General features: G+C 48.6%; 1 protein-coding gene across 15 annotated transcripts in view; it reads left to right on the top strand.

Moving 5' to 3' along the window:
- The window catches only part of LOC308569494 (uncharacterized protein), a 209,920-nt gene that overhangs the window by 107,353 nt on the left and 76,277 nt on the right, over positions 1-26,290 (top strand). For 9 of the 15 annotated variants that reach the window (XM_081163437.1, XM_081163433.1, XM_081163434.1 and 6 more), the window contains exons 5-12: positions 9,673-9,804; positions 17,171-17,284; positions 18,794-18,922; positions 19,462-19,554; positions 20,235-20,336; positions 20,934-21,041; positions 23,632-24,330; positions 25,688-25,846. In XM_081163437.1, the coding sequence (XP_081019563.1) occupies positions 9,673-9,804; positions 17,171-17,284; positions 18,794-18,922; positions 19,462-19,554; positions 20,235-20,336; positions 20,934-21,041; positions 23,632-24,330; positions 25,688-25,846 (1,536 nt within the window). The remainder of the gene's footprint in view (positions 1-9,672; positions 9,805-17,170; positions 17,285-18,793; positions 18,923-19,461; positions 19,555-20,234; positions 20,337-20,933; positions 21,042-23,631; positions 24,331-25,687; positions 25,847-26,290) is intronic. The other 6 variants (XM_081163439.1, XM_081163443.1, XM_081163442.1 and 3 more) reach the window with 6 other exon arrangements.

Raw genomic sequence — 26,290 nt, 5'->3', positions numbered from 1 at the left:
TGCTGTTCTGGCTTTTGAGATTCAGAATATTTTTTTTCTTGTTTTCCTCCTCCAAAAACTCAGTGCGTCTTGTGGTCTGGTGCGTCTTATAGAGCGAAAAATACGGTAATTGCTCCTCTTCTCACCAGCGGTTGCAGAATGCTGCAGCGAGGCTTCTCACGGGGTCTCTGCCATGGAAGCATCTTCGCCCAGTGCTTTTCAAACTGCACTGGCTCCCGGTAGAGCACAGGGTGAGATTTAAGGTGCTGCTTTTGACCTTTAAAGCCCTTCACGGCCTAGGACCCTCGTACCTACGGGACCGCCTCTCCTGGTATGCCCCACGGAGAGCCTCAAGGTCCATAAATAGCAACACCCTAGAGGTCCCGGGCCCTAAGGAAGTTAGATTGGCTTCAACCAGAGCCAGGGCCTTTTCAACTCTGGCTCCGGCCTGGTGGAACTCTTTGCCTCATGAGACCAGGGCCCTGCAGGATCTGATTTCTTTCCGCAGGACCTGTAAGACAGACTTGTTCCGTCTGGCCTTTGGCTTGGAGCCAATTTGATTCCCTCCCTCTCTTTCTTTTTTCTTTTCCTTCTCCTCCTGCGAGGAGGCTACATTTTAATATTTCAATATTTTAATGTTGTATTTTAATTTTGTTTTTAAGTTGTAATCATTCAACTTGTTTTTATTATTGCTTGTAAGCTGCTCTGAGCCCGGCCTTGGCTGGGGAGGGCGGGGTATAAATAAAAATTATTATTATTATTATTATTCTCTCCAGGCTGTTAGGCAGGCAATAGCAAATCACCTATAATGTTTAATCTCAGGCTATTCCTTCTTTTCCTTTGAAGCCACAGCCTCATTAGACTTCATAGGACAGATTTCCAGTGGGGTCCAAGAGATCCTGCCTTCCGCCTCCCTGCTCTTGTTCTCACCCATTGCACCTCTGCGGTCTCCGTCCCCGTAACTGCCAGCAGCTCACACAGCCTGGCCTGGCCTTGAGCCACATCTGTGGTCTTTGCCCCAGCCAAACCAAACTTCCTCCCTTGAGAGAAGCTGGGCGCTTGGTCAGCACCCTGTGGCTGGCTTTCTCTATTCGGCCTGTAAGAGCTGTGTGTGCTCCACAGTTTCACAGCTGGCTAATGGCTTAGGGGCAAAGCAGCAACTGCATTTTTAGCCTGTATTTGTTGTATGGCATGTTGCTTGGCTTGGCTTGGTTGCATTCTGCCTCTGTTTGTTGAATTTACTCCCTGGTTGCATTTTATTGATTTGCTTTTGCATCGTGCATTTCCTCCGAGGACCCTTGGGTCCAAGAGGCATCTGGTTTCGTCCTGGGAGGGAGATTAGACAAGCAGGTTACTGGCTTGGTGTTACTCAGTGACCTCTAGGTCTGAGCTGTGATTTTAATCCAGGTCTCCCTGATAATGTGGGACGCGGGTGGCGCTGTGGGTTAAGCCACAGAGCCTAGGGCTTGCCAATCAGAAGGTCGGCGGTTCAAATCCCCGTGACGGGGTGAGCTCCCGTTGCTTGGTCCCAGCTCCTGCCAACCTAGCAGTTCGAAAGCACATCAAAGTGCAAGTAGATAAATAGGTACCGCTCTGGCGGGAAGGTAAACGGTGTTTCCGTGTGCTGCTCTGGTTCGCCAGAAGCGGCTTAGTCATGCTGGCCACATGACCCAGAAGCTGTACGTCGGCTCCCTGGGCCAATAAAGCGAGATGAGCGCCGCAACCTCAGAGTCAGTCACAACTGGACCTAATGGTCAGGGGTCCCTGTACCTTCACCTCCCTGATCATAAGAACATATGGAGAACCCTCCTGGATCAGGCCAACGACACATCTAGTCCAGCATCCTCTTCTCATCTTGGCCAACCAGATGCCTATTATGGGAAACCCGCAAGCAAGATTCGAACACAAGGGTCCTCTCCCCTCCTGTGGTTTCCAGCAGCTGGTATTCAGAAGCATTGCTGCCTATGAGAGCCAGTGTGGTGTAGTGGTTAAGAGCGGTCGACTCGTAATCTGGTGAATCGGGTTCGCTTCCCCGCTCCTCCACCTGCAGCTGCTGGGTGACCTTGGGCCAGTCACACTTCTCTGAAGTCTCTCAGCCCCACTCACCTCACAGAGTGTTTGTTGTGGGGGAGGAAGGGAAAGGAGAGTGTTAGCCGCTTTGAGACTCCTTAAGGTACTGATAAAGCAGGATATCAAATCCAAACTCTTCTTCCTCTGACTGTGGAGGCAGAGCACAGCCATCGTGGGTAGTAGCTATCAATAGCCCTCCATGGTGAAGAGCATTACTCACATTCATAAAAACCTGACCTTGCATTGTAAAAGTCCTTTTTAAATGTGTCCCCTCCCCCATAGCAGTTAGCTAAGCTGGGGGGAGGTGGTTGTACTCAGTACAAATATACCTGGTTACAATTATTATTTTTGCTCTAATGAATTCAATGCTTTAAAAGTCCTTGACCAAATCTTCTCCTTCACCTTCTCTTTGGCTGGTTCAGTGCCCAGACTCGGGCCTTAGCTGCAGAAGATGGTGCTCTCCATCTTCCTTGCCTGTGTGCAGTCATGCAGATGGGATTGACCTTGTGCAGAGAAGCAGTTTGGAAGCCTCTGAAGCTCAGAAAGAGCTTTCTAGCCTTTTGCTTTTAGGCCTTGATGTCTCTGAGGAACGAAGCCTTTAAGTCAGCTTCTCTTCCAATCTGGTGCCTCCGTTTTGGACTACAACTCCCATCAGCCTCAGCGGGCGGGTTGAGCTCATGCTCACAAAGTCTAAAATACTGAAGATTTTTCAAAGGTCTGGTGCAGGGGTCTGCAACCCGCGGCTCCGGAGCCGCATGTGGCTCTTTTACACCTTTGCCGCGGCTCCAGGGCGGATACTCGCGAGGGGAGGAGGCGCATTGTGTGCCCCGACACTCCCCACTCTGGTGGGCGCTGTACTGGCTGTGACGTCGCATGGGGGCGCTGCGTGCGTTAGTCACTCACCGTCCCGACGTCACCTTCCCGCCCGCCCGCTACATTGTAAGGGGCATGTACGCTGGTCACTGCATTGAAAGGGGGCATGTACGCTGGTCACTGTTTTGAAGGGGAGTGAAGAACACACACACACAAAAAGGTAACTTGTTAATTTAACGTTTATTTCTATGAGGAGGAGTAATTCTGAGGGGTCAAACAAAGAAATAATTTTAAAAAGTGACAAAAAAGTTATTTTTATAATGACGAGTTTTGCGGCTCCCAGATTTTTTTTCTTCGGAAACGGGTCCAAGTGGCTCTTTTTGTCTTAAAGGTTGCAGACCCCTGGTCTGCTGGGATGAGGCTAGCCTGTTACGTATGGTAATTCTCTGTGCAAGAATAGTGGCCTGTTAAGACTGGCGTCATTCTAACGTCCCAGATGGCTTATACAGCCACACAGATCTCTGCAGAGCAGACGATGAAACAGGCAAATAAATTTGGTTGCTGCCCATAGCCAAAGTTTATTTTTGTGTATGTGCGTTTTGAGGCTTGAATCAGCCCCTGGTTAAAGTCTTGAGAATGCTTCAGCCAACTGAGGCTGATGGCTGTTGTCATTTGGGGCCGTCGGTTGTGCATCATAAATCGACCACATCACTACATTCCCCATCCCAGTTAACGCAAGCCATCTTTGGCCTCCGTCTGTTCAGAAGCAAGTTTCACACACTACAAGATTAGGCTAGCTAATTAAATTTCCCCGAGACTGGCCTGCGGGTGCATCTTGGGAGTGTCTCCCAACGTCCACTTGGCACCAACTTGCCTAACTGGCTACCCATAATAGAAGAAGCTTTTGAGAGATTAGTTCTGTTCTACAGGGATGGACTTATGGACAGAAGCGGAGAGCTGCTTGAACTGGAACTGGTAGCAACCACGCACATCTAAAACATGTTGATAAGAATCAATTTAAGATCAAACAGTTACCCGGCACCTGGGAATTGTGAGCTTGTGAGCTTTCCCTCAGGGACCAGAATGTTGAATTAGATGGGCTGTTGGCCTGATCCTGCTGTGCTCTTCTTCAGTTCTGATGTGCTTTTTCTCTCCCCCTGCCCAACACCGTTCTTCTAAAACTATCTCCTAATTGTTAGCATGCAGAATTTGGTACACGCTAGTAAGCAAGAGAACCAGGGCGAGAAGACCGTTCCCTGTAGTAGGCACAAAGAAGTGGGACCTGCAACAAGTTTATTAAATGCATTTCATGTCTCGTGAGCATACTGATATTTAGCAATTCTGGGTTTCCAACCTGTGTTAGGGCCCCCCATTTTTCTTATTTAATTTCAGCAAACTTTGGGATTTCCCCAAGTCTGCTGATGCTTCCCTCTTGTGTATAGATGGTGATTGGCAGGATAGTACAGTGGTACCTCAGGTTACAGACGCTTCAGGTTCCAGACACTTCAGGTTACAGACTCCACTAACCCAGAAATAGTACCTCGGGTTAAGAACTTTACTTCAGGATAAGAACAGAAATCGGCAGCAGCAGGAGGCCCCATTAGCTAAAGTGGTGCTTCAGGTTAAGAACAGTTTCAGGTTAAGAACGGACCTCCGGAATGAATTAAGTTGTTAACCCGAGGTACCACTGGAAGCGGTAACTGAAAACAAGTGCAAGCTAAGGAGGCCACCAGCAGATTGTCTAGTGTCAGCCCCACTGAAAAGGGATGCTCTGTTGCTAAGGCACACGGTTGCAGGTTCCTTGGATCTTGGAGCAGCTCCTGCTTTCTGTCCAAGTGAGTCATTTTGGGGCCGTAGGCGAGTTCATGAAGCCTGCTGTCGTGAATCTCCCTTAGGCATAGCATCACGAAGCTTGCATGAAAGGAAGAGAAGTGTAAAAGTGATGCAGAGAGGAGCACTTGCACCAACTAAATGTGACACAGCACAGTTGGATCAGCTTAAAATTGCAGCACGAGATCAGGTAGCACTTAGCTGGCTTTGGGTTTGCTTAGCAATACCAGTCTGCAGAAACGATTTGGCATCGCCGCTGCTGACTGTCTCTTCTCCTCTGGTGCTTTTGCTACAAAAGGGGGGTGGGGGTTATAAATCCTGCTTTGGATCCAGAGGCCTGCAGAGCATTGGAGAGAAGCTGTTTTATATTTAGCAGCTCAGAACAAGAGTTCCTGTGGTACTTCTCTCCCTGCCATATTTGCATGGCTCCCCACTTCCCCCCTGTTCCCAGAATGCCTTGTGTTTCCAGGGAAATTTCCCCTCCCACTGTTTAAAGACAAAGACTTCAGTAGCTTTGGCTCCTAGGGATGCTTCTCCACGCTGGAGGAAAGCCCATCTTCCAACATCTCAGAGCAAATCTTTCCTCTGGTATGACATGATGGAAGTCGCGGCAAGTTAGGACTCCAAGTTAGGACTTCTCATGAGGTGGCCAAAGTATTGGAGTCTCAGCTTCAGGATCTGTCCTTCCAGTGAACACTCAGGGCTGATTTCCTTCAGAATGGAGAGGTTTGATCTTCTTGCAGTCCATGGGACTCTCAAGAGTCTCCTCCAGCACCATAATTCAAAAGCATCAGTTCTTCGGGGATCAGCCTTCTTTATGGTCCAGCTCTCACTTCCATACATCACTACTGGGAAAACCATAGCTTTTACTATATGGACCTTTGTTGGCAAGGTGATGCCTCTGCTTTTTAAGATGCTGTCTAGGTTTGTCATTGCTTTTCTCCCAAGAAGCAGTCGTCTTTTAATTTCATGACTGCTGTTACCATCTGCAGTGATCATGGAGCTCCAGAAAGTAAAATCTCTCACTGCCTCCATTTCTTCCCCTTCTATTTACCAGGAGGTGATGGGACCAGTGGACATGATCTTCGTTTTTTTTGATGCTGAGCTTCAAACCATATTTTGCGCTCTCCTCTTTCACCCTCATTAAAAGGTTCTTTAATTCCTCCTCACTTTCTGCCATCAAGGTTGTGTCATCTGCATATCTGAGGTTGTTGATATTTCTTCCGGCAATCTTAATTCCGGCTACGGATTCATCCAGCCCAACCTTTCGCATGATGAATTCTGCATATAAGTTAAATAAGCAGGGAGACAATATACAGCCTTGCCGTACTCCTTTCCCAATTTTGAACCAATCAGTTGTTCCATATTCAGGAAAATACCGCTCTGAAATTCTGCTTAGGGAGGGATGTAGCTCAGTGGTAGAGTATCTGTTTGCATACAGAAGTCCCAAGTTCAAAGCTTGATGTCTCCAGGTAGTGCTGGGAGAGACTTCCCCTCTGAAGCCCTGGGCAGCTGCTGCCTGTCAGTGTGGACAGTACTTAGCTAGATGAACCATTGGTCTGACTCGACATTCCTTCTTTCCACCTTGCTAGCTTTACAGGAGTTTCTCACCCATTATCGATTAGATTTTTAACAGCATGCACAACATGTGGATTATTCTCTCACCCTTGCTGTGCAACCTGATCTTCCCGGTGCAGCGCATGGGGCAGCCTTAAATCTTTGGGCTGTGCCCTCCTTGCCATAGTCAACCGCGTCACTCTCCTCCCTAGCTGTGCAATAGGCAGGAGGCCTTGGAAGGAAGCCACTCTGCCCTTTGCCAAATTTGGGGCCTGCGCATGGCAAATGCAAGAAGGGCTTTGAGGCGCTTAAAGGATTTTAAAAATAAATCAGCTGTATAATCATGGATATGTTAAACAAATAGACACATTGCAAAACGCCGAATGAAAGCGCCTTTCTGGGAGGGTAAGGAATGCTTACGCACCAGTGTTAAGAACTTGCAATTCGGTAAACAGGGTACCACTCTGCGTGAGAAGGAAATGATGGCAACAACAGCTTTCATGTAGCATCATCACTGAGGGAGCTAAAATTTTGAGGGAAGGGGGCAGAGATAAATTAGTAAGACCCACCAGTATTGTGGACAATCCAAAGTTTAAAATGCTAAGAGCTTGATCTAAGAGGATGCTTATCTGCGTCAGTTCCTGTGGTTCTTAACTGTAGCATGGTAACCAGAAATCATCCTTGGGGTGCAGACTGGAAGAGAGAGCACCACTTTCTCTAAAAATAATAAGGTTTGGTGTACAGTGGTGCCTCGCAAGACGAAATTAATTCATTCCACAAGTTTTTTCTTCTTGCGAGTTTTTCGTCTTGCGAAGCACGGTTTCCCATAGGAATGCATTGAAAATCAATCAATGCGTTCCTATGGAGACCGTCCGGGGACAGAGGGGAAGCGCTGCGCGCCTTCCCCTCTGTCCCCGGACCTGTTTAAAGCAAGGGGCGGCGGGGAGAAGATTGCTTCTCCCCGTTGCCTGCCCCGCAATCTCCGGGGACAGAGGGGAAGGCGCACCTTCCCCTCTGTCCCCTCTTTTGAAGCAAGGGGCGGAGGGGAGAAGATCGCTTGGTTCAAAAGCGGTCCGGGGACAGAGGGGAAGGCGCGCTTCAAAAGAGGTCCGGGGTGCGGGGGCAAGGTTCGTTTTTCGAAGCAAGCCCATAGGGAAATTCGTCTTGCGAAGCAACTCGAAAACGAAAAAACCTTTCGTCTTGCGAGTTTTTCGTCTCGCGAGGCGTTCGTCTTGCGGGGCACCACTGTACAAGGGGTGGAAATCTTGTAAGAGAATAAGTACAAGTGCTTTATTATTCTGTGAAAATGTATCCCCCAATTTAAATCATGTTAAATGTGCTTTATTTTCCCTTCCTGATCAAATATTTCCGTTCAGATACATTTGTCCTTTGGAAGAAGTGTGCGGTCGCTAAGAGACTTCTACTTTGAGTATGGAAAGATAAATAAATAAATATCTATTGTGCAGCGCTCTGCAGACCACAATTCTCTTGCTATATTTGAACATGCTTTGCATGGACACCAACATTGGTTGGATACCTCTTCAGGCATTTGAATGGCATCTCTCTCTCTGTGGGAAAATTAAGATGGGTGTTTATCATTTTGAGAATGTGAGCTGATTCTCCCATTTTGTTAATTTCCTTTCTTCTTTAACAAAGCTGCAAGTCAGTTTTAAAAAAGAAGGGCGAGATGCAGATGCAATAAGCAGTCTTCATTATTTCTGAGAATGACTATCTGAAAAAGTTTTGCTGCTTTCTAGGCACATGTTAGCACCCAGCGATGTGACCCTGAAACACAGGATGTTGGTGTTGGCTCTCTCTGCAAAGCGCTGCACTGGTAGCAACCTCCTGTGTTGCTCCAATGGGGATCCAGTGGAAACAAAGCAGCTCATTCTGGTATAAAGGGATGGCTGACGGCCTCTGACTTCCTGCTTCTCATGAAGACAAGCAGCTGCAGCCCTCCCAGAAGTTCCAGAAACAAACAAACCCAATGCAAACGGTTGCCAATGGCGGAGCATTTTACATACCAGCTTTTCATTGGGAGGTCTCAAACACAATCCTCTTTGTTCACTTCTCTTGGACTTATTTACATGAGTAAGCCTCGTGGCTCATTCTGTCATTGGCCGTAGCTATCACTGAAGTGCACAGGGAGAGTGTCTGTGGCCAGAGGTTACCTGCTACGTGCATTGAGGTGCTTGCGGTGACATGGCCTTTGGCATGAAACCCTCTTGTCTGGTGACGGGGAGGAGAGAAAAAGGGAAACGAGGGTTAAGTTGCAAATGATGCATCGACTTGGGGCGATGGAGGACAGCTGAGAAAGCTGTGTGACAGCACAATATTAAGACCAGCTAGTATTGCAAATTGTTCACCAAGGTAGGACTGAGGGGCTGCAGGGACAGGTCAGTAGGCAGGTGGGGGGAAGGTGTTTATCTGTGTCGAGATTTGTACACACAGAAGCACATGACAATGAACGTGTCTGTGTTCGTGGCAGTGATTATATAAATGATTGTTTTAACATGCTTGCTAGTCTAGGCTGCAACAACAGAAGTATAGCGTCAGGATCAAGGGAAGTCGTGGTACTGCTCGATTCTGTCTTGATCAGATCCCACCTGGAGTCCTCAGTCCAGTTCTGGGCACCCCAGTTTAAAAAGCAAATTGACAAGCTGGAACGTATGCAGAGGAGATTGACCAGGATCATCAAGGGCTGGCGACCAAGTCTTGTGGGGAATGGCTGAGGGAGTTGGAGATGTTTAGCCTGGAAAAGAGGAGACTGGGAGGAGATACTAGAGCCATTTTCAGATATCTGAAGGGCTGTCACGTGGAAGATGGAACAAGCTTGTTCTCTCCTGCTCCTAAGGCTAGGACTGAACCAATGGATTCAAATGCAAGAAAGGAGATTTCAACTAAGCATTAGGAAGAAGTTGCTGATATTATGCACTGTTTGAAAGGGGAGCGAACTACCTCAAAAGGTGGTGGACTCTCCTTTCTTGGAAAATTTTAAGCAGAGGTTCGATGGCTATCTGAGATTTTTCAGCTGTGATTCCTACGATGACCTTTGTGGTCCCTTCCAAGTCTACAATTGTGTGATTCTATACCAATGAGGAATGAGCAGGTGGGCAGGGGAAGGAAATCACTACTGTAATACTTCTGGGAACTTGTAAAAGAAACTTCAGAATGCTAAGGCACTACTTGGCTTGACTTGGAAAAGGTTCGCCCATAGGTCGTTGTACAGCGGAGGATTGAATGGAGACATGGATTTGCTTGAGAGAAAGAGGATGACCACTGCTTGCTTCTCTCCATTGTGAAAATTGTCCTTATTTTAGTGGGCTGTAGGTTGCAGCTCCAACTGAAGTTCTTCTCTAACCCAACCAAGGACTCGGTTTGACTTGCCGGTTATCAACGATGCTTTCCTTTTTCTCTTCCCAGTGTCCCCAGGAAAGATCATGGATGAAAAGATGTCCTACAAGGAGTTTCTGGACCGCAATGATTCGTGGACAATGGACGACAGGGCCCATTGTTTTGATCCACAGCCAGCATTTAAGCCCATGGATGTGACAGGTAAGAAGTAGCTGCAGCTGCAGCTTCGCTGAGAACGGAAGCACAGACACCTGCATTTTTATCGAAATCCCCCTGAAATTTCAAACCTGAACGCCATTCCAGGAACAATGCCTGCTTCCAGAAGTCTATGTTAGATTAGTGTCCCCCGCCCCCTTTAGGACTTGCTTGCCTGAAGGAGTTACCTTCCCCATCCATCTCACCAACCCTCTTCATCAGAGTCTGTCCGGGTCCTCTTCTTCATTGCCTAAACGAGGGGTAGCCAATGTGGTGACCTTCAGATGTCATTGGACTACAGCTCCCATCATCCCTCTTCTTTGGCCATGCTGACTGGGGCTGAGGGGAAGTGGATTCCAGTGACATTTAGAGGCACCGCATGGACTATCCTTGGCCTAAAGCATCTTTCTGCTGGTGGGTTTGTCAGTGGTGGCTTCCATGTGCTCAGAACATTCCACAGGTTGACTATCTGCTGTAGGAGAGAAACGAAAAAAATACTTCAACCATGATTCCACAGAGGCTCACGCACAGACAGCCAATATTTTCCCCACTACCACAGCACACTTGGTCCTGAGTGCCTTAACTGAGATTCCTACATTGCAGGGGGTTGGACTAGGCAACTGTTGAAGGTCCCTTCCAATCTACAGTTCTATGATTCTATGACTTTTTCAGTGCACACTCCACCATGACTCAAAGATCTGTTTCTTTGGGTGTAGTCACAACCAGCTTAGACCCTGTGAACATACATGTGGAGCTAGGTACGTGAGACGAGCCTGCCAGAACAGATAAGTGGCCCATCTAGTCCACCATCCTGTTCTCACAGTAGCCAAACAGCTGCATATGGGAAGCCTGTAAGCGGGAGCCAGACATCAGAGCACTCTCTCCTCCTGTGGTTTCCAAAAACTGATATTCAGAGGAGTGGTGGCTCTCACGGCCGAGGTCGAACACAGCCGCCATCATTGGTAGCTGTTGATCCTCCATGAATTTGTCTAATCCAGCCTTTCTCAACCTGTGGGTCCCCAGATGTTGTTGAACTACAACTCCCATCACCCCTAGCTAGCAAGGCCAGAGCTCAGGGGTGATGGGAGTTGTAGTCCAACAACATCTGAGGACTCACAGGTTGCAGGGGTTCCCCTGTTTAACCATGTGCTGTGCTTTATATTGCTGTCCTGAATAACAACAACAACAACAACAACAACAACAACAACAACAACAACAACAACAACTTTTATTTATATCCCTCCCTCCCCAGCCGAAGCCGGGCTCAGGGCGGCTAACAACAATAAAATAGTACAACATTCTAAAATCATTTCATTATAAAATTAATTCAACTCAAATTGATGGCAACCATTAGGCTAAAATTCTGTGAAGATTGCCAAAGGAGGGAGTCAGGCTGTGCCCTGACTAAAGGCCTGGTGGAACAGCTCTGTTCTGCAGGACCTGCGGAAAGATGTCAAGTCCCGCAGGGCCCTAGTCTCTTGTGACAGAGCGATCCACCAGATTGGGGCCACAGCTGAAAAAGCCCTGGCTCTAGTTGAGGCCAGCCTAACCTCCCTGTGGCCTGGGACCTTCAAGATGTTTTTGTTTGAAGACCGCAAGTTCCTCTGTGAGACATACCAGGAGAGGCGGCCCCGTAGGTACGAGGGTCCTAGGCATTCACTTCCAACATCTTCTCCTGACTGCCCCCTGCCCAAAGAAACCCCTACAATGTTCTGAAAGTAGATTAATTCCTCTGTCCGTCAGCCCCTTTCTCTTGTCACTTGCATTCAACCAAGTTCTAAAAGCTGGCATGCAGGAAAGCTCACCCCAGTAACCTTCCGATCCCATCTGCTGTCCTGGCTCTTTAAATGTTTTCAGCTGCCAGCACCCCAGGCTGCAGGGACCCTCCCTCCCATTCCCCAAGGCTGAGACTTCCTCCGTGGTGGGAAAGTGTGTGTAAGGACCCTAACATGGAAACACCATTCCCACGTGCTAGCTTTGGACAAGCAGAGATAGAAAAGTGGGCCTGCTGCTGGGTCAAATGCACACAACAGGTCAGCCGAGAGGCATGCTTTGCTCAGGTGTCCATCACCCTCAGGCAGTGGCATGGGGCTCCCTTCTCATACCTCTGCTCAGTTTAATTCCATTAATAAGTCACCTGGAGCAGCGTAGCTGTCATGGATAGTAAAGCTTCCTTGTCTGCTTGGAGCATTTGCATGATTTAGCTCAGTGTGCGGCGCTTAATGCCACAGTGATAATTCGTGTGTTCTGGAGCATGAAACAATTGCTCTGGTTGTTCTCTGCCGCTCCCCACCAACCCGATATTCCAGGCTGACGGGGCTCCCTCTGTGCGGAAGCACTTCGCATCTTCTTTGTGCGGCTGCCTGCATGAGCGGGTACCCTCTGGACTCCTCAAATCCTTCAAAATTCAATTTCACACAGCGGTTGGCTTGGAATGGCTCGTGGGCGCTGGCCTACAAGGCTGGGACAGAGAGATTAGTGTGGAGGGCATACAAATTGCATCAGTTAAACCGATTTATCCCCTATCTCTGCCGTTTTTAAAGCTGCCTCAAATAACCCATCAATCCTGAAAAACGGGGAAATGAGGGGCCCCGTTTGCAAAACCCTAGAATATATTGCAATGAGGGCTCAGTAGCAGTTATTCTGACATGTGAAAAGAGGCTTTTGGGTAGAAGTTGATAGCTGATGTGCAAGAATATGCTCTACTGTAGCCTACGCAGTCTGACTTTTGTTTTTTTAAAAAATATATTTATTAAATTTCATAAACAAATTTTAAACAGGTTTTAAACATAAAATACATAGCACAAAAAAGAAAAAAATTCAGGAATAAGAAAAAATACAAAGCAAAACAGATATTCAACAGAAAGACAGTTACCAGAAAGAAAAAGAAGTCATAACGAGCGCCAACCCACCCCAAAAAAGAAGAAAAAAGAAAAATTATACCTCCAAATATTATATCTTATTCACTAGTTTCTTGACCTCCTCACACCTCCCTTTCTGTATTCCAATTCAAATATTTAGTTCAGCAAGTTCTTACCCTCTGTCATTTAACCTTGTTCAACATCTTAAACTATGATAAAAATATAATTTCCGTCATTATCAATCCAAATTTACATATTCTTATTAATCTTATTACTAACACCACTTATTTTCAATCCAACATCCTTTTAACATTCATTAATTTTACAGTATTTCTGTAAATAGTCTTTAAATATTTTCCAATCTTCTTCCACTGACTCTTCTCCCTGGTCTCGGATTCTGCCAGTCATTTCTGCCAATTCCATGTAGTCAATCACCTTCGTCTGCCATTCTTCCATACACAGTCTGACTTTTGGGTGTGATTCAGTAATCGCTGACTGTGGGAGCTCAGAGATTTTATATTTACACACAGAATTATATTTCAGGCTTCTCATAGACATCTGGTTGGCCACTGGGAGAACAGGATCCTAGATTAGATGGGTCTTTGGCTTGACCCAGCAGGGATCTACACACACACCCACCCCTGCATCAAAGAGCATACTACACAAACTTATTATGGATCCCCCTTTAGGATTTGGATAATCACTAAAAGAATATGTATGTTACTGTGATTGATAAAGCAGAGGGCTTTTTCCCCCTCTCATGTGGCACAACACATAGGCTTCTGTCTTCATCAACTGCTCTGGTAGAAATGAAACGATGCTGTCTTATTTATATTCATCTTCCTTTCTTTTTTTCCTGGCTGCCACCTTGGAAACGGCATCACTTCTTTTTTATCAGTGCAGCTGATGAAAGCAGAAGCCTAAATGTTTTGCCACATAAATAAAAAAAACCCTTTTGTTAATCACAGTAACGTATACATATGGGAAAGCGTATAAACCCACTTAAATAAACCTAACAACCTCTAAGTGAGTAGGCTTGCTGAAATTTCATAATGTTTTTAGCAAATGCGGAATTTGGACTTGCTGGTTTTTGAAGACACCATAGGGACTGTTGTCACAGTGGATGTTTTTGGAATAATACTTGAGCTCCTTCCAACCTCCGACGTGTTTACATGTTGAAGGTGCTTATTAAGCGCTTCAGGAGTATGGAACACCTAGCAGGATCAGTGAGGCTCTTGGCGTACTTTCAATTCATTTGCCAACGCAGCACCCATGGGAGCACATGTACTCACAGGGTCCTCTCTCCTAGCTGAAATCAGGCTTGAAAGAAGAATACTGTTGTAGACAATACAGCAGGCCTTTTTTGTTCATGTCTGTGGGGTGTGTGTTTGGTGCCCAGGACAGTTTCTCTGGTTTGCAAATGGGACACTATTTGGCAAACTCTAGAAAAGGGGTAGGCAACCTAAGGCCCGGGGGCTGGATGCGGCCTATTCGCCTTCTAAATCCAGCCCGCGGACGGTCCGGGAATCAGCATGTTTTTACATGAGCAGAATGTGTGCTTTTATTTAAAATGCATCTCTGGGTTATTTGTGGGGCATAGGAATTCGTTCATCCCCCCCCAAAAAAATATAGTCCAGCCCACGACATGGTCTGAGGGACAGTGGACCGGCCCCACTGCTGAAAAAGGTTGCTGATTCCTGCTTTAGACCACCTAGTCCAAAGGACAGAAGAGTTATCCTAGGCTTCCTCAACCTCAGCCCTCCAGATGTTTTGAGACTACAATTCCCATCATCCCTGACCACTGGTCCTGCTGGCTAGGGATCACGGGAGTTGTAGGCCAAAAACATCTGGAGGGCCAAGGTTGAGGAAGACTCATCGTTCCGTTGCCTCAATAAACACTGTGAAGGGATCCAAGCGTTGGCAAGGCTCGAAGTTAAAACCCTCCCCAGAATTTCTTGTGTACACAGATAGAGCACCATAAGATGACCTTTTGAGTTGGGAGTGTAAAATCATAGAGTTGAAAGGGACCCTGAGGATCATCCATTCCAAACCCTTGCAATGCAGAAATATGCAGCTCTCCCATACGGTGCAACCTTGGCATTATCAGCACATTGCTCTAATCAACTGAGCTATCCATGCACTAAAACCAATTGATTAAAGAGCTGGCACTGAAGGAGAGCGGAATGGACGAATTAGCATTGATGTGGCTTCTTTTTGCACATGCAAGTCATGACTGCCCCAGGGACAGGGAAGGATAAGGCTGGATCATGCTTGAAGCCTCTCGTCCAATATCCCCACCTGCCTTACTTCTGCAGTATCTCACTGTTGGTCTGGGAAAACCTACATCTTTGTTTCCAGTGAAACGTGGAAGGCTCTCTTCGCCCTGCCTCTCTTAGAAGCTTGGCTTCCGCTTCCTGTAATGCCACCCAGCTGCCAGGTAGAGGCTCGTTTTGGAAAAGCCGCTTTGCCTGCAAAGAGGTCACCGAGGCTCCTCTCTTGCTTGGCTGCCTCTGTCCAGTCAAGGGTGTAATAGGATTCCTGGCGCAAGCTAACAAGATGGATTGTAGGTGGTCGCTGGGTTTGAGAACTGTCTGGAAGTGGCAGGCCGTCAGGGTCATCTGACACACATGCAAACCTGTCCCTTCTGCACATAGGCTTTGGGCTTGTTGTGTCTGAGCAGGTACCCATCTATTGAAAGTACATTTTCACTTCCAGTAAGATGCCTCAACAATTTGAGCGGGTACACCTGAGGCATTTTTAAAATAAAAAATATAGTGTAGGATACGATTACGATAATCTTTATTGTCATTGTCCCATACAGAACAATGAAATTGAAAAAAATCTATATCAGACATTAGATAGATAGATAGATAGTTTTATTACGGCCATAGGCCCATATTCAATACATCATACAGCAACACAGGTATAACAAGATAAAATTAATAAATTAAATTATGTTTAAATCAAGTACATCTCAGACCATAAGTTTCTAAATTCCATTAAAATAAGAACAATATAGCGCTTAAAATATCAAATTATCAGTATAAATCAATATTATTTAGGCAAAATCAATACATCAGACATTCAAAAACCAACAAGCCTGCTATCCCAGCCTGGTTAACCCCCTAAAAACTCTGATACCCCATAATTAAATTCAAAATACTCCCACAGAGACTACCTTGCAAGCCCAGATATTATGTCTTTAACTGCACAGAGATGCTTTTTATCTTTCCTCATGTCAAGAGACCCTGGTTAGGGTTCAAAATGTGCAATAAAACTATGAGTTAGGTTGGCTGCCTCTCAATCCTGCCCTGAAGTGGGTGTCTGGGTTGGGTATTGATGAGTGTTGCTTATCATCATCCAAGTAGAGGCAGGGAAACGGTTTGAGTGTGGTTTGCCCTGTGCCAATGTGCTAATTGTCGTCCAGCAACTTTCCGAGTGCCTCGCGTTAGCTATCCCTGGCACAAAGTTTAGTGACAGTAACATCTTAAAGCTATACCTGGAACAATACCCCTTGCCTTTTCCTGTAAGACCTATTACAGTCGTTAAGAGTCGTCAAGAGGCTCTCTCAGCTATCTGCCTATCTCCCATTCCCACCACCCTTCTGAGTAACACCCCTCCCCACCTTCTCACTATATAGAAGGATCTGGCAACTTCTGTTTCAGTGTATCTGAAGAAGTGTGCATGCACACGAAAGCTCATACCAAGAACTAACTTAGTTGGTCTTTAAGGTGCTACTGGAAGGAATTTTTTTATTTTGACTATGGCAGACCAACACGGCTACCTATCTACTACTGGAACAAAGTTAGCTCGGTTGAGGATCCCACAGCAGTGAGCCTAGAATTCGACATCTGCTGAACTTTACAGAGCACACTTCTTGTTCCCTTGAAAGACGTAGACTCATAGAATCATAAAGTTGGAAGGGACCATTAGGGTCATCTAGTCCAATTCTGTGCAATGCAGGAATCTTTTGCCCAATGTGGGGCTCTAACCCCTGACCCCGAGATTAAGAGCCTTATTCTCTGTAAACTGAGCTACCTGTCTGGCTGTGGCTCATCATTAAAAAGTGCTGGGCTTCCTGCCTAGCACAGAACTGAAGCTCAAGCACTGTCTCCTTTTTGACGGCTGAGTGGCCAAAATTTCACTACAGCAAGTCCTTAGACACACATTTTTCCAAGGGATGGGTTTTTTATGGTGGGGTGGGGGGAGAAGGATATCTATCTTCCTAAGCCCTCCTTCCCCTTGGACCCTGTTCTCAGAAGGTAGCCTGTAAGCCAGATGAGGCTCAGCTAGCCTCAGCTCCTTTGCACCCCGTTGCCATGGCCCCCTGCACCCCTCTCTCGCTGATTGCCACGTCAGTTGCACAGCAGGCAGGGCTGGCACTGCAGGTGGCAGGAGCAAGGGGCTTGGGGGTGTCCTGGGCTGCAGAGTCAAGATGGAAGCTGTCCTGAACTGTGCCACGGCTCGAGACCCCGGAGAAAGATGCCAACTATCTGCTGATTGTCCCATAGAGCCTTTTAAGATGCACCGCGAAGACGTCCTGTCCGACCTTCTGCTGCTTCCTCAGGAAATGACGAATGCGCCGCCTTTCGGGGAGTATTTTGGAGCTTCGCAAGAAGTCCATGGTACAATTCTCTCCGCCGCGCTTGCCGGTTGCGTAACTCTCTCCCCGCTTCAAGTGCCACTAAGGAATTCTTCTGCATGGCTGACATCTTTCTTCTTCCTCCTCCTCCTCCTCCAGTGTGCTTTGAAACTCGTGTTAATTATGGAGAGCAATGAGGGACATAATCTGCTTTCTCAGTAGACTTCTAATCTGCCAGTGGGTCTTGAAAAATCTCCATGCTTGCAATCAGGCCGCCGGTCGTGAGGCTGGGCTCCTTCAAGCCTCCCCTAGATCTTTTTTTGAAATCATAGACTGCCGTTTTGGTGTTTGGAGGAAAGCTTGGAAGTGTGAAGAAGACCACGTTGATTTGAAACCTTTAATTCCTGGGCAAAGTGTCCCATTATCCAGGGTGGCGGTGAGGGAATTGAATACCACCACTTCACCGACCTTTTGCTCCTGTTGATCCGCCAGTCTCCCAGCCCTCCTTTCTCCCAGTGGCTGGTGGAAACAAAAAAATCCCAATCCTCTGCAGCCAGAATTGAATGCCATTAGAGGTGCAACATTTGGGGCTTCTGCGTAGCCCTCCTGCTTCTCTGGGAAATTGTTTAACCTGTCCTCCTTCCTCACTTTCTGCTTCCCTCCCCTCTGCTTGCTCTGACCCCCAGTAGAGTATATCTGAGTCGAAAGGCCAGTCTGCATTGATATTACTGTACAGCCCTGCTGAACATTGGCCTAAGGCTGGTGGGCAGGCCGCCTCTGAAGTCTGCACCTCAAGGCTAAGACGAAGCCTAGGCACTCTGCAAGGCACTATTGGGTGTGATGGGGCCTTGTTGCTACCTCCCCACTTTATTAATCCTCTTTCACCCCCTCTGCTTCTTCCAGTGGCTGCCATTTCCACACCCACCTGTCTCATGATGCTCTGCTCGTTCAGTTTTGCAAGGCTTAGGACTGGGGCTTCAGGTGGTCCCTTGCTGGTTAGTTGCAGGCGACCGCAGCAGGACCAGAGGCTTTGTAAAGTGGAGCTGGCAAGCAGTTACCAGACAGCTGCTGTGATTGTGCTGCCACCAAGTCTCTCCATCCCTGGTTTTAGGAAACCCCCCGGATGCTGGCTGGGGGTGACGGGGTCCAAATCATTTCGGGACCCAAGGTTGGGGAAATCTGTTTAAAAGGCACTTCGTAGTTTTCCTTCCTCCTGCTGTCACAAAACATCAGGAAAGTAATAAGCTCAAGCTTAGGACTTGGGAGTGCTGGTAGCAGCAAGAGGAAATGAACATTTTCTTCCTCATCTGGAAGTGTGTTTTCCTCGGTGCAAAATGCTACCTGGAAAGGAAATCCTGACTCAATTAGCTGCCGGGGCTTCATTTCCTGCAAGGTTTGTATTGGTTTGTTAGTTGATGGAAACGCATTGCATCCCACTTAAGAGACCAAATCAGCCTCAGCTTGGTTCAGTCTAAGCGTGAACTCCCACATAGTGGATGGCAGGGGAAATGTGGTAGCTGGGGGTGCAAAAAACCTGCCTTGTTTTTTACAGCACCTTACGGAATTGCAGGGGCGCCTGAGCAGCCCCCTCTGGGACCCCAACATCCTCCTGCAAACATTTTTGACCCCATGGCCTTCCTCGATTCCGGGGCAGAGTCTCTGCTGAACCAGAACGAAACAGGTGAGCCCATGCTGATCTGTTGCCTCTGCCAAGAACACCAGAAGTCCTGGGGGTGAATGGGGGGCGGGGAGGAGGCAAGCTGCAGCTAGTAAACTAGGGTGTGAGGCGAGTATGCATGGGTCTGCAAGCTGCATTTCAGAAAGAAGAGAAAAGCAGGAGCAAATCTGCACTCAAGGGCTAATACGTGGCCGCCAAAGATGTTGTGGAGATGAGATCCCTGCTTTTCCTCTGTCTGAGAGAAAAGAGGACAAGCAGAATCAAAGCAAGACAGCACCCAGGTCTGCAGTAGGATTTGAGGCTGCCAGTTGTGTAGCTGACCTGTGTGGGTGTTCCAGGTGAGCAATCCTGAGTCAGCCACAGCTGCTCAGCAAACACCACCTAGGAGACCTCCTGGTGGTCCTCTAACTCCACCTCTTTTCCGGCGAAACAAAAAACCTGGGGCGGTTTGACTTGGGGGTCTGCAAAGGTAACCTGTCGTGAAGCCACCTTTTGGGTGGGCTTTCACGAGAGCCTGTGTATCTGCTCGTTGTTTCCCGTAGCGCCTGCAGGAGAGACGGGGCTTCCTGAAGATTTCTGGTTGAGACCTCAGCACTTAGCAGAGGGACAAGGAACACCTTTCTCTGAGCCGCCAGGTAAAAAAAAGCAGAAGCATCTCCAGAGAGGAGGTGCGTGTTCTTTGGAGTCTCTTCAGTCAGGCATTGGCACGGACCCAGCTGCTGTTTCCAAACAACACCTTGATTCTCAGGGAGGAAGGCGGAGTTTTGGTGGCGCAAAGTGGGGAAAGAGCAGCAAAACATCACGAGACGGTTCCCAGAATCCTTTGCTTCCCAGCTTTTGGGGTTCTGCCGTTCCCACTCCCTTCCAGGTCCTGTTTCCCCACCCCGGTCTTCATGCATCCTGGCTGAAGCTGGAGGCAGAGAGAGATGCATGACCTACCCAGTCTGGTGCCCCCCAACTCCCTTCCCCTTCTTGTTCCACAGGTGGAAGCAGGTCAGGTCCTCTTGAAAGGGCGATGAGCAGGAAGGAGAGATTGAACGGAGAGAATCTGGTGAAGAAAGCTTTTACCTGGGGAGGGGGGCGGGTCTGTGGCATCTATTCTTGCCCCATGCACTTTGAATGACCTTTACCACCCCACCACCCCAATTCAAGGCTTTCTCTCTCTCAGTTACATTCTATATGGATGCTGCCTAATTGCTGTCGTGTCAGGCAGAGCACCTGCCCCAAAGCCATTCAGACTGGCTGGTGGCTCCAGCTCAGTTTCTGTGTGAATAGCTTATTCCCCACCCCACCCCCACCCTCTCTTTGTGCCCAGCACCCGGCAAGATCCTGACGAACTTCTCAGGATACTCCGACACAGGTCTGGTAGACATCACAGAGCCCAATCCACCAGAGTCAAAGCAGTCCGCGCCAGCAGGTGAGGAAGAGCTCCGTGGAAAGCTGGCTCACGTTTGAGATCTGGATACTACCCTTGCTGGATGATTGCTTGCAGTGATAGGCTCCAGTGCATCATTCCCAGAGCTGTTTCATGGCAGTGTGGGGTGGATAGGATGAGTGAGGTGGGGACAGGACTGCCCCACCCCAATGTGGCATTTCTGGTGTCCTGTTCACCCCCAAGCATCCTGCAAACCGAGCAGAGGAAAAACATGGGTTGTGGTTCTTGCCCCCTGGGGCTATGGGGTTTCTTGGGCAAGGGGTGTCAGGCTTTCTTCCCCATTTGGGATGATTTATAATTGAGCTTCCCAGTCTGGGGACAAGGCAGATTATAAATAAATATAATTATCATGTAATTTATTTGTACTCCTGACTTCTGCGTAGTGGGGCAACCGGTTAACGATTTGGCTCTGAACTTGCTCCGAACTCACCCTGCCATCCCAAAGGCAGCAAAGATGACCCCCCCCTTTCTTTCTCGGCTGTTTGCTTTGTTCTGTTTCCAAATGGTGGCGTTGGCAGCAGGAGGAACACGCACCTTTAAATCTTCTGCTTAAGTCGTTTCTTTCCTTTTCTTTTCCAGCTTCTCCTGCGGTCGGAGGTCACGGGCCTGCCCCTGCAGTGGAAGAGCTGATGGGGTTTGAACCGTCATTTGACCAGAAATCTCTTCCTCTCAAAGAATCCCTGGCAGGTGAGCTTGCCTTCGAGACTTCGTAGTGTGTGTTTGTTTCTTGGCTTGCTTGCAATGCTTGAAAAGGAGGCGGGTTCTGGGTTTGCACAGGAAATGGTCTTCAGTCAAGTGCCAATTGGTCCCACAAGCAGGAACCCACAAGAAATGGGTCTGGGGTATAGACTTCTCCCCCTGCCCCCTTTGCCTCCAAACCTTCACCCCCTCCTTCTCTGTCTCACACCATCATCTCCATCAATGGCCCTCCTGGCGCCCGCATCCTGCCCTGCTTTGCTCTTCCATGACCTCGTTCTCTGCTGGAGCTCCTACAGTTGGAACGGTGGCACCAGATTTCCTGCAAACGCAGCAGACCCCAGCCAGCAGTATTCCAACATGCTAGAGTTCCAGAAAAAGCTGCCATTTAGAGTCCTCTCTAGAGCAGGCTTCCCCCAGCATATTTTGATTACAGCCCCACCGTTACCCCGAGATCCCAGGGAGGGTCACAGCAATTGAAAATACGTTCAAACCAAATCACAACCACAAGAATAGGTTGGGTCCCAAAATGTAAATCCAGTAAGAACATAAGAAGAGCCCGGCTGGATCATGTTGGGCGCAGATCAGCAATAACTCACAAGGTGTCAGTGAAGTTAACTCTTTATCCAAAAAATAGAAGCTCAGGCCTAGTCAGCACAGCAAATCTTTCTCTTGCCCCATTGAGGCAGTTGTGAGGACTGAAGGTTCCTGCCTTCCCACTGCTCCCTAAGTCTTCTCCCCCCCTCCCCCCGTCCTTCCCAAGCGATCTGAGACTCCTTCATCTTGTCTGTCTTTGCTTCCCTCTCTTCATGCCTCTTATGGTTCTGGGAGACCAGGGGAGAGGGGAGCTGATCACAGCAGGAGAAGGGAGACCCCCTGGCTTCCTCACCAGCCTACCTCATCTTCCTTTTAGCTTCCCTGCTCTCCAGCTTCCGCTTCTGCCTCTAGAGTCTGGATTTCTCTCTGCCACAGCCTCTCCCTGCTCACTAAACCCTGTTACCTCTTCGGCTTCCAACACCTCCTCCTCCCTCTGACCACTCCTTGTCATGCCACAACCAATCCCCAGGCTCTGAGCCTTCTTACCTTGGGGGTTCCCCAACTGGTACCACTTGCCATTCCTCCGCGTCCAGCCAGTCCATGGCAGCTAATGGCCCATCTAGACCAGCGTCCTGTTCTCACAGCGGCCAACCAGGTGTCCCAATGGGAATCTGCGCAGAAGCAGAATCTGAACACAAGAGCTCTGTCTCCTGTGGTTTCCAGTAACTGGTATTCAGGAGCATTGCAGCCTCTGGCTGTGGACGCAGAACACAGCCGTTGTTGTCATGATCTCATGTGTCAAATGCCAGGGTAAAGAAGTCTGCAGCATAGGACAAAGATCGTGCCTCTGTGGGTAAGACATTCCCCACCCTAAGGTCTGCCCCGCTCCGCACACTTCTGAGGGTGCTGGAACCACAAAGAGGAGTCCCTTTGCAAATCTTGACACCTGAGAGGTTCTTTAGGGATGGGAGGGGGCTGTTTCAGGTACAGTGGTGCCCCGCAAGACGAATGCCTCGCAAGACGGAAAACTCGCTAGACGAAAGAGTTTTCCGTTTTGGAGGTGCTTCGCAAAACGAATCTCCTATGGGCTTGCTTCGCAAGACGACAATGTCTTGCGAGTTCCTGCTGGTTTTCCCCCCCCTTCCCCCCCTTTTTCTAAGCCGCTAAGCCGCTTATCAGCTGATCGGATCAGCAGATAAGCCGCTAATAGCGCTAATCCGCTAATCCTTCAATGGGCTTGCTTCGCAAGACGAAGAAAACGCTAGACGAAGAGAATCACAGAACGGATTCTTTTCGTCTTGCGAGGCACCACTGTATTTGGGGCCTAAGTAATTTAGGCCCTTAGCCGTAAAAACATAAGAAGAGCCTGCTGGATCATGTCAGTGGCCCAACAGATACCTGTGGGAAACCAAGCAGGATTTGAGCACAAAAGCAGCTCTTCATTTTGGACCAGTTAAAGTTTCCGAGTTGCCTTCAAGGGCAGCCCCTGGTATTGCATTGCGCAGTAATCCAGCGTGGAAGTCCCCAGCTCATGGAGCGCAATGGCCAAATCAGAATTGTAGAGTTGGAAGGGACCCCAAAGGCCATCTCGTTTTTCTCTTGTGAACCACCCTGGGATTTTTTGATGGAGGGCAGCGTATAAATATAGTGAATAAAATAAAAATCTAGTCCTGCCCCTTGCAATGCAGTCCTTCCTGTCCGAAAGCCGATGAATCAGGCAGAGCTAGAAAAAGGTACTCCGAGCCACTGAGGCCGCCTGAGCCATACATGACAAATACAGGAGCACCCCCAAGGTACAGACCTGCTCCTTCCAGCACCGTCCAGGACAGGTTGTCTCCCCACATCCTGGGAGGAAGCTCACGGGCAGGAATGGGATGGTCACTGTCCATCTGTCCTCAGCACCTGCCATCTGGCCACTTCTTTTGGAGAGGTGTTGGTTGAGGACAGGCGAGTGAACCAGTATCACTGATCCTAGAGGGGAATCGTTGGCAGTTGGATGGCGCAGATGAAAAAAGGCACCTCTTCCTTCTTTTGCTATGTATAGGCTCTCCAGAAGCGACAAAGGAGCAGAAAGCGAAGGCCGCAGACGCTACAGCTCCAGGTACTGGCGGTTTTCCTGTGCTGGGGAAACAGGAGGAGAGCTGGCCTTCCCCCACCCAGCACAAGGAGAAGGAAGAGACCAGCCAGTCCCAGAAGGCAGAGGAGCTCGCAAGGAAGACTCCTCCCAGCCAGAAAGTGGACGACAGTCAGCCTTTCTTCAGCCAGTGGGGAGAGGAGAAGGAGGCAAGCGCAGCAACCAAGCCCCCCGCCCAGAAAATGGAGGAATCCAAGCCCCCTCTTATCTTCCCCATGGAGGAAAAGGAGAGGCAGCCCCCAAGCCCGAAAGCCGAAGAGCCAAAAGCTCCTTCCACCCAGCACACGGAGAAGGTCAGCGAGGGCCCGCATGTGCAGGAGGGGGCGAGTAAAGCTGCTCCACCCCCCAAAGCAGAAGAGCCCAAAGCTTCTCCCAGCCAGCACTTAGAGAAGAAAGTGGAAGAGAGCAAGATCTCTCCCAACCAGTCCGTGGCGAGCCAAGAAGGGCCCAAGACGCCTTCTTCGCCCCTCCAGCCCTGGGAGACCTTCCCTGCTCTGGAGAAGCTCGGGGAGAAGGACAAACAGCCTCCCAGCAAGCCTACTGAGAAGCCAGAGGAGAACAAGCAGCCGCTGTCGGTTCCACCTGTGGCGCCTCATCCGGAGCCTGCAGGTAAGGAAAGGGGGGGGGGGAGATGTCACTTCCTATGGGGAAAGCTGCTTTCCTTCCTTCTGCCGGCGCCAACGGAAGCCACACCCTCCTCGTATCAGGAGATTGAGCCTGCTTCTCTTATGGCGGGGAGGCCCACCAGCCGTGCCCCCACAAGTGCAATAGAGCTGGGGGCTGAGCTGGGGATTGGGGTGTTTGGAAGAAACAGGGTGGATGGATGGACAGCCGCACATTGAGGATATTGGCAGGCAGAGCTCTTGAAATGGGCAATACTGTCCTGGTTGCTGCATTGGGCCAGGCCAATGGTCTACATCACTCAGCCCAGGATCATGGTGAGGCTGACGTACCGTATTTTTCGCTCTATAAGACACACTTTTCCCCTCCTAAAAAGTAAGGGGAAATATGTGTGCTCCCCTTGCCTGGGAGAGGCTGCGTGCAGCCAAGCAAGAAGCCAGGACAGCCAGCGGGATCGCAGCGCAGCAATCCTGCTAGCTGTCTTGGCTTCTGGGATTCAGAATATTTTTTTCTTGTTTTCCTCTTCCAAAAACTAGGTGCGTCTTATGGTCTGGTGCGTTTTATAGAGCGAAAAATACGGTATTTATCTGTCCTCTGCAGGCTTGGGCAGCTGGTTTTGACCTGTACCTAGAGACTGTGTTTTCGGTCATGGGAGCAAGCTGGTGGGGCGGGGGTGGTGATTCTCATAAAATCATTGAATGGTAGGTTTGGCACCCCCAGGCGTCAACTGGTCCAGCCCCCTGCAAAGCAGGTGTCACAGCTAAAGCATCCTTGGCAGGTGGCCACCTAACCTCTGACCTCTGTCTGAAAACCTCCAGTGAAGGTGAGCCCACCACCTTCCGACAAAGTGTCTTCCACTGTCGAACGGCTTTTACAGAAATCAACCTAGCTCCACCTTCCACGTGGCAGCCGTTTAGATAGTTGGAGATGGCTATCCTTTCTTGACTACTCGTTTGTTTGTTTGTTTGTTTGTTTGTTTGTTTGTTTCTTATTTATTTATTTTATATTCTTTATTGAGAAATAAAAGGTACAAAATTACAAGTTCACAGAGTAAGATATGACACACAAAAGAAGAAGAAACAAGAAAGTGTACCCATGTAGTAAGCAAAACAGAACAACAACTAAGATATTGTGTACCATTACAAAAAGGGGGGGGGGAATAGTTGTTTTCCTTAATCAAGCAAACAAATACAAAATTTATAAAATAATGAATTGCAGATACTGTTCAATTTGTCCATGGCAAGTCTGTGTTTGTACACAACTATCCTAGCACTTGCCAGTCTTGTCTTCTTCCTTTTTAAAAAAAAAAAGAAAAACACTGATGTTTTTATGCTTTTATTTCTAGCAGAGTCGAAAGAACCGGTACCCCCGGGAGAGTCCAAAGGAGACGCTAAGGAGCCCTTGGCTGCTGTGGTGGAAGTGGCCAAGCCAAAGGAAGCACCTGAAGCTCGCCCTGACCATCCCGCCGAGCTGCCTCAGGGCAAGGCCGCCCTGGAACCTGCAGGTAGGCAGTGGCAGCGGCAACAGAGGAGCAGCTGAGCTCCGTCTCCCGTTCTTGTTTTCCGTCTCCACCATACTCTTATCTTTCCCTCTGTGTTGCAAATTGCCTATCCCTTTGCAGCCAAAGAGGCAAACCTCTTCCTTCTCCTGTGTGGTTAGGAAACGGCCTCAGCTTTATTTCTTGTTTCTTATTTCTACTTGCTCCTCAGTCCCAAAACTGGGAATCTCCTCTCCCCCTTCCACCCCCATACTGGGAGCCAGGTTAAATACAGGCAACTCTCCCCCATGGCTGAATCTTCTATGCAACATTGTCCCTTTCTGGTTACCATATAGGTCTCAGTTCTGGTCTGACATTTAGGAGAACCATTTTGGTCACAGACCTCATAACAATGCTGGTCTGTTGCTTTTTGGAGTGTGGGGTTTTTTTTGGCCTGTCCTAAATCTTTTC

This window comes from Podarcis bocagei, assembly GCF_964188305.1.
Source record: "Podarcis bocagei genome assembly, chromosome: 12".
In the NCBI taxonomy this organism is placed as follows: domain Eukaryota; kingdom Metazoa; phylum Chordata; class Lepidosauria; order Squamata; family Lacertidae; genus Podarcis; species Podarcis bocagei.
This window is presented reverse-complemented; position numbering and strand designations above follow the sequence as displayed.